General features: G+C 45.7%; 1 protein-coding gene across 2 annotated transcripts; it reads right to left on the bottom strand.

Moving 5' to 3' along the window:
- Positions 1–681: 681 nt before the first annotated feature.
- Positions 682–6,973, bottom strand: LOC144701004 (uncharacterized). Of its 2 annotated transcripts, none has more exons than XM_078572639.1 (8): positions 5,996–6,973; positions 5,213–5,340; positions 3,517–3,737; positions 3,252–3,407; positions 2,915–3,167; positions 1,786–2,168; positions 1,136–1,252; positions 682–1,054 (listed from the first exon to the last, which is right to left on the bottom strand). In XM_078572639.1, the coding sequence occupies exons 1-8, from the start codon at positions 6,808–6,810 to the stop codon at positions 728–730; spliced, it is 2,400 nt and encodes a 799-aa protein (XP_078428765.1). In that variant the 5' UTR covers positions 6,811–6,973; the 3' UTR covers positions 682–727. The 2 variants fall into 2 exon arrangements, with proteins under 2 accessions (XP_078428765.1, XP_078428763.1); XM_078572637.1 differs by having other exon boundaries at positions 3,517–3,732; positions 5,213–5,345; positions 5,996–6,972.
- Positions 6,974–10,985: the final 4,012 nt, after the last annotated feature.

Here is a 10,985-nt window from a genome sequence, read left to right as displayed (position 1 = left end):
AGAGAGAGAGGGAGAGGCACAGAAAAATAGAGAGAGAGTCACAGAAACACAGAGAGAAACAGAGAGAGAGTCACAGAAACACAGAGAGAAACAGAGAGAGAGTCACAGGAAAACACAGAAAGAGAGTCACAGAAACAATGAGAGAGAGTAACAGAAACACAGAGAGAAACAGAAAGAGAGAGTCAAAAAACACACAATGCGAGAAAAATAGAGAGAGAGTCACAGCAAAATACGGAGAGAGAGAGTCACAGAAATATACGTAGAGAGAGAGAGTCACAGAAACAGAGAGAAAGAGAGAGAGAGAGTCACAGAAACAGAGAGAGAGAGAGAGAGAGACACAGAAACAGAGAGAGAGAGAGAGAGAGAGAGAGAGAGTCACAGAAACAGAGAGAGAGAGAGAGTCACAGAAACAGAAAGAGAGAGAGACAGTCACAGAAACCGAGAGAGAGAGAGAGAGTCACAGAAACAGAGAGAGAGAGAGTCACAGAAACAGGGGGAGAGAGAGAGAGAGAGAGTCACAGAAACAGAGAGAGAGAGAGAGAGTCACAGAAACAGAAAGAGAGAGAGACAGTCACAGAAACCGAGAGAGAGAGAGAGTCACAGAAACAGAGAGAGAGAGAGTCACAGAAACAGGGGGAGAGAGAGAGAGAGAGAGACACAGAAACAGAGAGAGAGAGAGAGTGTCACAGAAACAGAGAGAGAGAAACATAGAGAGAGAGGTATAATTTCATATTATCCGCAAAACTCCCAAATTTTTAAGAAATTCATCTCCCACGGGCGATCCGTCCCTGACGAAAACTGCCGGGTAGCCGAGCGGAGCTTCCACTCTCGCCTCCGACCGAAGCAGTCTCCCCGACCAGACGTGCCGCCATGGCCGCCCGTCCCCCCGAGGAAAATACACCTCCACTTCTCTCCTCCCTTGGTCCAGCACCGGCGCCACCATGATCTCCGTACCCACCAGAAATTGCTCGTAACTTAGTCTGTGCACTCTCTCGTCCTCCGGGTAGTGTAGAAACAAATGTCTCACCACCGGCAGTCCTCTCTTCGACGCCTCCTACCCAAATAGAAACAGACAACGATAAGAAAATCACAAAAAAACTAGAAACCATGATGACTCTTCGAATTAAGATATCACCTTCACGAGCTGAACTCGGTAAAATTTCCATGCTTTGTAGACCTTGGCGAAGCGGGCGAAGTGGGACAGCGTCCTGTCGTTGGAGTAGAACTGGCAGTTCGTGGAGGGCTTGTTCCCCTGGTAATAGCGTTAGGGTTAGGAGAAGAAGAAGAAGAAGAAGAAGAGAACCACGGAAGAGGAAGAAGAAGAAGAAGAAGAAGAAGAAGAGAACCACGGAAGAAGAAGAAGAAGAAGAGAACCACGGAAGAGGAAGAAGAAGAAGAAGAAGAAGAGAACCACGGAAGAGGAAGAAGAAGAATAAGAACCACGGAAGAGGAAGAAGAAGAAGAAGAAGAGAACCACGGAAGAAGAAGAAGAAGAAGAGAACCACGGAAGAGGAAGAAGAAGAATAAGAAGAAGAAGAGAACCACGGAAGAGGAAGAAGAAGAAGAAGAAGAGAACCACGGAAGAAGAAGAAGAAGAAGAGAACCACGGAAGAAGAAGAAGAAGAAGAGAACAACGGAAGAAGAAGATGAAGATAAACACGGAGGAAGAAGAAGATAACCACAGAAGTAGAAGAAGAAGAAGAAGAAGATAACCACATAAGTAGAGGAAGAAGAAGAAGATAACCACAGAAGATGAAGGTGACAGAAGAGAAGAAGAAGTATTACCTCGTGGGTGCGGAAGACGACGTTGAAGGCGTTGAGCTCCATCCAGCGGAGAAGAAGCTCTTCGCTGCGGCGATATCGGACGCCGGGAACATTGACGGAGCAGTAGCCACCGATATCGCTGTGGTTTAGGGCGAAGCCGGAGAGCCCCCCGCTGAGCAGACCCACCACGCTGCTCTTTATGCCGTCGTTGCGCTGCCAACTGACCATCTGATCGCCCTCCCAGAACAACATCGCCCATCTCGGGCTGTCCCTGAACCCCGCCCGCATGAAGAACACCAGCCCTTCGTCTTCTTCTTTTGTCGCCGTTTCCGAGTCTACAAACTCTCTGTTCACCTTGGCCCACATCTCCGGATACCTGTTGTGGGCTGAGATTGGATCCTCTCCTAACGAGCAAAGGAAGTAGAAATAAGAGAACTTGGGTTTTGGAAGAAGAATTTGAGGAAGAAGAAAATGATGTTGGGGAAGAGAACTTGGGTTTTGGAAGAAGAAAACGATGAAGAAAGAGGAGAAGAGAACTTGGGTTTTGGAAGAAGAAAACGATGAAGAAAGAGGAGAAGAGAACTTGGGTTTTATAAGAAGAATATGATGAAGAAAGAGGAGAAGGGAACTTGGGTTTTGGAAGAAGAAAATGACGAAGTAGCAGAACAGAACTTGGGTTTTGAGAGAAGAAAATGACGAATAATTGGGAAAAAAACTTGGGATTTGGAGGAAGAACGAGATATAAGCATAGGGAAAGGAAGTTAAGGTTTAGAAGAAGAAAATAAAGACGAAGAAATAAGAGAAAAAACAAAGGATAAGAGGAAGAAGAAGACAACGGGGAAGAATTAGTAGAAGAAGATAAATGTTTGGAATGACAAGATGACGAAGAAGTAGAAAAAGACTGAAGTGGGAGGAAAAAATAAAGGATTAGGCGAAGAAAAAAGGTAAAGTAATCAGTAGAACAAAGGTTTGAAATGGGGGATGATGATGATGATGAAGAAGAAGAAAAATGAAGTCTAAAGAAGGAGACCAAGAAGAACGAGAAATAAACTAAGGTTTCACGTAATAATGTAAAAATGAAGGTTTGAAACAAGAAAAAGAGCAAGGATAAAACCCAGGTTTAGAAGAGAAAGATGGATTCTGGTATTACCGGAGTAGAGTTTGGCATCCAAGGGAAGGCCTTCGCCAAAGTCAGCCATCCATCCACTCACGCCGCAATCAACCATCCCCTGAAGAATCCTCTTGAACCACTCGCCGGCCGCCGGATGCGTAAAATCGACCATTCCCACGTCAAACGCCGTGTTCGGCACCAAGTACGTACTCCCAAACCCATCCTTAACCAAAATATCCAGATTTTCCGCTTCTTTGAACAAATTCCTCTTCCTGTTCAACTTCCCCTCCGTCTGCAAGATCACCCAAAAAAACAAATCACATTCAAAATCCTTCAATTCGTATTCTTCCCTAAACTAAAGTCTCTGAATCTTCACCAGGGCAAGGCAGGGATTGCAGTAAGCCATGACCCGGATGCCGTGGGCGCGGAGATCGCCGACGAGCTCCTCCCACGACGGATATCTATCTCCGTCGAGCTCCCAATTCCACCATAGCTGAGACCCAATTATCGTCTGTCTCTGCCCAACCCAGTCCTGGAAATCCGTTTAGACAGCCTCAAAATCCAACCTTTCTACAGCAGAAGTAGCGTTCGTGCGTTGAAGAGTTAGAGAGATAGAGAGAGAAGAGAGATTATTGAAGAACCTGAAGCCAGAAGGCGGAGATGGGCACGTCGTGCTTCTTGAGCTTGTCCCAAGTCCGTCTTACAGCGTGGGTGCCGCCTTGCATTCCGACAACAGCGCCGGAGATGATCCATGGCGGAAGCTCCGGCGGCCTCCCCACCGTCTCGGTGAACGTCTCCACCAGCTCCACCGGCGTTTTCCCGTCCAAGATCCTTAGTTTCGCCGATGACCCGTATACCTGCGCTATGGAGGTTTCAATCCTTCTTTCTCTATATCTCTAGCTTATTCTTTCCATCTCTAGGTCTCTTGCTCGTTCTCTCTCTCTCTCTGTCTCTTGCTCTCTCACGCTATCGTTCTTTGTATCTTCCTCTCTCTCTACTCCTCGCGCCCACTTCCTCTCTCTTTCTTTACCCCTATTGACTCTACTTGGCTCTCTCTCAAACTCTCTCTACTTCACTCTCTCTCTCTCTCTCTCACTCTCTCTCTTCCTCTCTCGAAGACTCGAACTATTGCTCTCTCCCTCTCTCTCTCTACCTCTCTCGAACTCTTTTCCTCTCCCTCCCTTTCTCTCTATCTCTCTCCCTCTCTCTCTCTCTACCTCTCTCGAACTCTTTTCCTCTTTCTCTCTCTCTCTCTCCCTCTCTCCCTCTCTCTCTCTCTCTACCTCTCTCGAACTCTTTTCCTCTCCCTCTCTTTCTCTCTATCTCTCTCCCTCTCTCCCTCTCTCTCTCTCTCTCTCTACCTCTCTCGAACTCTTTTCCTCTCCCTCTCTTTCTCTCTATCTCTCTCTCTCTCTCTACCTCTCTCGAACTCTTTTCCTCTCCCTCTCTTTCTATCTCTCTCTCCCTCTCTCGAACTCTTTCTCTCTCCCTCTCTTTCTATGTCTCTCTCTCTAACTCTCTCACTCTCTCTACATCTCTCTCTCTCTACCTCTCTACCTCTCTACCTCTCTCTCTTTCTCTCTCATCTCTCTCTCCCTCTCTCTAACTCTCTCTCTCCCTCTTTCTTTCTCTTTACCTCTCTCTAACTCTCTCACTCTCCCTCTTTCTTTCGTTCTACCTCTATTTCTATCTACCTCTCCCTCACTCTGTCTCCCTCTTTCTTTCTATCTACTTCTCTCTCACTCTCTCTCCCTCTTTCTTTCTATCTTCCTCTCTCTCTCTCTCTCTCCGTCTTTCTTTCTATTTACCTCTCTCTCCCTCTTTCTTTCTATCTACTTCTCTCTCACTCTCTCTCCCTCTTTCTTTCTATCTTCCTCTCTCTCTCTCTCTCTCCCTCTTTCTTTCTATCTCCCTCTCTCTCCCTCTTTCTTTCTATCTACTTCTCTCTCACTCCCTCTCCCTCTTTCTTTCAATCTACTTCTCTCTCACTCCCTCTCCCTCTTTCTTTCTCTACCTCTCTCTCTCTCCCTCTCTGTGCCTCGCCCTATACCTCTTTTTTTCCTCTCTACGTCTCTTTCTCTCGGTGTACCTCTCGAGCTCTTCCCCTTTCTCTCTCTATCAGCGATATTTGAGAACCATCTTCAGTTCCTGTCGTAGATCCTAGATAATCCCTTGTAAAAATCGAGAGGGCAATTTCCAACTAGCCAATTCACATTCATCTGATGATCTACTTTCTCTCTACTCTCTCTCTACCTCTTTCTTTCTCTCTCTGTAACTCTCTACTTCTCTGTACGTCTCTCTCTCTAGCCATGGAAGGGAGAAGCGAAGCTACATTACCTGGATCTGGATTCGGTCGGGGGCGGTGAGGTCGAAGACGGAGTAGCCATGGCCTTCCAGAAAGGCCGACCTCATCTTTGAGGTCATGTAGAACGGGGAAGGCGCGTAGGTGCTGCTCCAGTCCCCCCCTGACCTGAACACTGACCAGATTAGCACCAAACCCACTAAATCTCTCTCGCTCAAATTCCCACACAAACTCCCCGTCGTCTAGTTTTTTTTTTACCCCCTTCTATCTCTCTGTATCCTTCTCTCTCTCTCTTCTATCTCTCATCTATTTCTCCATCTCTCTTCTATCTCTCTTCTATTTCTTTCTCTCTCTCTCTCCCCTATCTCTCTCTATCCTTCACTCTCTCTCCTTTTATCTCTAACCTTCTTTCTCTCTCTATCATTTTCTTTGTCTCTTCTCTCTCTCTCCTTTATCTTTATCTCCTTTGCTCTCTCCTCTTATCTCTGTCTCCCTTTCTATCTCTCTCCTTTATCTTTATCTCCTTCACTCTCTCCTTCTTTTATCTCTGTCTCCTTTCTATCTCTCTCCTTTATCTTTATCTCCTTCGCTCTCTCCTCCTTTTATCTCTGTCTCCTTTGTTATCTCTCTCCTTCTTTTATCCGTCTCCTTTTCTATCTCTCTCCTTTATCTTTATCTCCTTCTCTCTCTCTCACTCTCCTATATCTCTCTCCTTCTATCTCTCTCTCCTTCTATCTGTATCTCCTTCTATCTCTCTATCTATCAATCTATCGATCTCTATCTCCGATATATATAGATCTCTCTAGAAGTTGAGTTACCTGTGGCTGACGAGGTTGGCCGCGAAGGTGATGGGCTGATCCCCGCGGCCAATGCCCTGCTCCTGCACCAGTATCGGAACCCGCCGACCCTTAAACTCCACTCTCGAGAACTGCTCTCCGAACCCAAATATCTTCTCTTTCGCCTCGCTCCCCAACGTCACCACCACCCTGTTCATCTCCCTCTCCTCCTCCTCCTCCTCTTCTCTCTCATCCAGCAGCCGCCGCCGCCGCCGCCGCCCAACCGTCCAACCGACCAAATTCCGCCGCCGCCGCCGCCGCTCGCCGAGCACAACGCCGCCGAACGCCACGTGGAGGCTAACCTGACGGCGGCTCTCCTGGCGAAAGACGGCGGAAAAGGCGGCGGTGGCGGCGCGGCGCCGCCGCCGCTCCTCCCCGGCGACCCACCCGGCGACGACGCAGGCCCGACCGCCGTCCAGATGGACGGTCTCGATGCGGCGGACGAACTGGTCGCCCGCGATGGAGAACACTTGGCCGTCGGATATGGCGAGGGAGCCGCGGCTCTCCTCCGCCGTAGTGGCGGCGGCGGCGGCGGAGACGAAGGCTTCGCCGGGGACGGTGGCGGCGATGTGGCGGCGCGGGTCTGACGTGGCGGCGACCGAGAGTTGACCGCCGCCGGCGGGCGTCCAGATGAGGAGGAAGTCGTCTCCGATTGGGTGGATTTGGTCGGTGGATAAGGTCGTCGGCTCGTAGAAGAGAGATCCGCGGATCAACGGCAGGCCCTTCGCCGCCGCCGGGAACGGATTGTTGATCCGACGGTGGTGCTTCTTCGTCACGCCGAGGACCTCCCCCGTCATCGCCTGGAACGCGTCTTAGAGAGGGAGAGAGAGACGAGAGAGAGAGAGAGAGAGAGGGAGAGAGGAATTGAGCTGTTGGGTGTATGGTGTGGAGGGGAAGTTTTGGAGAGAAGGGCCTGGTTTGGGAAGCAGTGTTTTGAGTGCGAAGGAAAGTCCCGCGTTTTGCCATTTTTTATAGAGAGAGAGAGAGATGGAGAGAAGGGAGAAATAAGAAGAGAGAGAGAGAGAGTTCGTCAACGAGGTTGAAACAGCGAGCCAAGAGTCCCGTCCTGGATCAGCTAATCTATTATTCGAAATCAATTACTGGTGCAGCAGGACTCTCTCTCTCTCTCTACTTCTCTTGCTCTCTCTGTCGCTCCCTTTCACTCTCTCTCTAGCTCTCTTCTCTCTTCCTTAATCTCCCTAGCTCTCTCTCTCTCTCCCTTTCATATCCTCTTTCTAGCTCTCTCTCTCCCTTTCATATCCTCTTTCTAGCTCTCTCTCTCCCTTTCATATCCTCTTTCTAGCTCTCTCTCTCCCTTTCGTATCCTCTCTCTACCTCTCTCTCCCATTCATATCCTCTTTCTAGCTCTCTCTCTCCCTTTCATATCCTCTTTCTAGCTCTCTCTCTCCCTTTCATATCCTCTTTCTAGCTCTCTCTCTCCCTTTCGTATCCTCTCTCTCCCTCTCTCTCCCCTTCATATCCTCTTTCTAGCTCTCTCTCTCCCTTTCATATCCTCTTTCTAGCTCTCTCTCTCCCTTTCATATCCTCTTTCTAGCTCTCTCTCTCCCTTTCATATCCTCTTTCTAGCTCTCTCTCTCCCTTTCGTATCCTCTATGTACCTCTCTCTCCCTTTCATATCCTCTTTCTAGCTCTCTCTCTCCCTTCCGTATCCTCTCTCTACCTCTCTCTCCCTTTCATATCCTCTCTCTCCCTCTCTCCCCTTTCATATCCTCTCTCTACCTCTCTCCCCCTTTCATATCCTCTCTCACTTTCATATTCTATCAATCTCTCTCCCTCGCTTTCTCTCTCTACCTCTCTCCCCCTTTCATATCCTCTCTCACTTTCATATTCTATCAATCTCTCTCCCTCGCTTTCTCTCTCTACCTCTCTCTTGCCGTTTATCTTTCTCTAACACACATACTCTCCCTATCTGTCTCTAGGTTTCTCTCCCTTTCTCTTTCTATCTCTCTCTATTTCTTTCTCCCTACCTTTTGTCTCTCTCTCTCTTTCTTTCTCTCTCTCTCTCTCTCTCTCTCTCTCTCTCTCTCTCTCTCTCTCTCTCTCTCTCTCTCTCTCTCTCTCTCTCTCTCTCTCTCTCTCTCTCTGCGTCTCTGCCTCTCTACTCGGTCTCTGGTTCTGTCTCTATACATTAGCTTGAGTACCTGGACGTGATACAGGCGCGATTCCTGGAGAGCAGTTTTCTTTGGAAGCCTTCTAGAGACAGGAAGAAGCTATGCACCTGTCCGCAAACAGGACTTCATTCACTCTGGTGAACGCCAAGCATTTTGGATCTTCCCACCTCGTCTTCATTGGTGGAGTTACTTCACCCCCAAACTTGCTCTTTTCTTATGTCTAGAATCAAATCCTAATGAACAACATTAAAGCACTCCATTATCATGTAAAAAACCAGGAGGGTTATATGTTAGTGCAGCCTTGAAATGGACTAGGGATAAATCAGTCTCCAACTTTGGAGAAATGGGTTTATTTTTCTGCATACTCAAATTGGAAACTGATTCACCCACTTCTGTATAAAGTTTCACCTCATCCACCAATTCATCTCACCCTAGGGTGTACCAGGTGAATGAATATTCGTTGGGTTACGCAAGGGGCAGTTCAAATGGTCTAACCAAACCAACCCAAATGCACATCTACCCAAGTAGAGATTAATAAACTCAATTTTAGGGGTTTAATTTGATAATAATTCAGTTGATGGATAAAGTTTATATAAGACCTTGACTCGCAAAAATATGGCAACTGAGTGATGAGCAAGGGTTGACTCCACAGGGAGTGGTCATTTGGAAATTAATGACTTTTTAAATTGTGACTCGGGGATGAAAAGGATATTGATATATATCTTCTCAGATCCAGATCAAAAGAAAGACGATAGCGCATCAAAGAGTGGCATACAAATCGTTTATAATGTGATGGGGGAGTTTCAAATCAGATTGATCCACAAACCAAGAGTAAAGCACATAAGTCTCAAAAGTCCACAGGAAAAATGACAATTTAAGATGGAGAAGTGTAGCCATTGCCGACAAGCCCAGACTGGTGATCATCTTTTCAATCATCTTCTTCCCCCCACCCCATCAGCATTGGATTATTGATGCTCCCTCGTGCACTCCAGCCCAATTCAAGAGTTGAAAACTGATGCCTCTCTCAAGGGATCCTTGCTCTTATTTATATTTGCTCGCTGAAGAATTTGTCCAATATTAATGAGGGCCCACACTTGCATTCTTATGTGTTGATCTTTTTTAGTACTTAGGGTTGTACCAATACTTCCCCATTGAAAAACCAAGGAATCCCTAATTTGGAAGGAGGGGAATTGTCTCTACATGGACGACGCATCTTTCCAGGTTGCTTCAAAGTTGGGTAGATTCTTCCATTTAACCAGAACCTGAATACCTTCTCGATTAAACCGATATGATAAATTTAGGGGCTGTATGTCCTAGTTTCTCAAGGATGATGTAGGGTTCAAAAAATTGTCTTATCTGTATTGGTCCAAGGGATCCATTTAACCCAATTTTTGGGCATTCCAAGGCAAAACACCTGAGGTAACATTCCAAACTGGAATTTGTGACTTCAGTCTGGCTATATGTTTTGGGGCAGTGAGATGAACTGGTTCTTGGCATAGTATGTCGTAGCTTATGTACTTCTCACCAAAATGACTGAGTAAAATGCTTTCACAATCAGAAACGTGGCCCTTGGAAAACCATGCAATTGGAAGATGTAATGACTATATTTAGTTGCAAATTCTACCTCCACGATAATAGAGTCAAACCCCTTTGAATTATGCAATCCTTCAAAAAACATTATGGTGATATCTTCCCAAATTTTGTTTGTAATAGAAGTTATAAAATATGGGCTGGAGTGAGAGTTGATGCCTCGTGTCTTTGGGAAATTTGACAGCTTGATACATAATTTATAATCCCCTGTTTCATGCTTGGATAATGGAATTGTTGATAAAACCTTTGGTAAGTCTTTTGAAAACCATCCTAACCCCCTATTTTAGCATCATGAAAATATATTTTGACATCTTACATGGTATGTATTATTTTTGTTGACATTCCCTCTGTTTATGTTTTTACTTCATTTTTCCTTTACCAATGGTGTTGGATACATGCTGCAGTAAAAATCTTGTTCTGGTGTGTTAGATAAGGGGAACCATTTGGGCTAGTGAGACTTAATTTTTTTCCCTTATATGGTAATCCCCATCAATTTTTTGATCTAGATGGATGGTGAAGACGATCCAACTCCGAGGGAATATAACCACTTTTAATGTCTCACCTTTTGGTCTGGTAAATAAATCATCAATTGTTATACAGACTTCACCAGTTCTATTCAATACATCTTGTTTTGCTTATCTCCTTTCTAGTAAAGCCCTTCAAGAGTCAAAAGATACATTAAGAAGGTTTAAGAACTCATGCAATTTCAAAACTACTGAACTCAAATAAAATTCAAAAAAATAATTATAAATTGAATGGGTAGCCGAAAAGAAGATAATAAGTTTTAGTAATAAAATCACATGAAAAGAATAAAATATGTAGTAAATATACTGCTAGAGCAGATTGGAGTGCATAATTAGACCCGTGCATGGGCAGTGACATTGAAAACCTTTATTTTGTCAACTTGGATCCTAAACAAGCTTTTTATTTCTTGTAGCCCTCTGCTAGGGCAAATATCAGTATCAGAGAGTGTTAATGGGAGAAAGTGTTTTCAAGGTGAGCCTGATTAGTAAATTTTCCTAATTTTCTAATTTCTTCCCAAACCATTTCTTTTTGTTTCCACATTTTCGAAGAATTCCATATGTTAAGATATGGATTATTGATGGGGTCCATATAGCTCCAAAGACCCAGTCTCAATTATCTCGAGGAGCAAGGGCTGAAGCAGAAGACCGGGCCTTCAAGTACTCCAACTTATTTTTGTTTTGAAGGCCTTGTACGTTGGCCTGTGTGTATGTATGATTGGGCCTATG

This window comes from Wolffia australiana, chromosome 3, assembly GCF_029677425.1.
Source record: "Wolffia australiana isolate 7733 chromosome 3, ASM2967742v1".
Lineage (NCBI taxonomy): Eukaryota > Viridiplantae > Streptophyta > Magnoliopsida > Alismatales > Araceae > Wolffia > Wolffia australiana.
Note: the sequence above shows the minus strand (reverse complement) of the source record. Positions and strands in the feature narration are given on the sequence as shown.

Excerpts from the sequence above, each read along its gene's own strand:
- LOC144701004 (XM_078572639.1), bottom strand. The coding sequence starts at position 6,810 with ATGACGGGGGAGGTCCTCGGCGTGACGAAGAAGCACCACCGTCGGATC. Across the intron at positions 3,168-3,251 it reads GCAATCCCTGCCTTGCCCTG|ACGGAGGGGAAGTTGAACAG; the intron begins GTGAAGATTCAG and ends GTGATCTTGCAG. Across the intron at positions 1,253-1,785 it reads TCGTCTTCCGCACCCACGAG|GGGAACAAGCCCTCCACGAA; the intron begins GTAATACTTCTT and ends CGCTATTACCAG.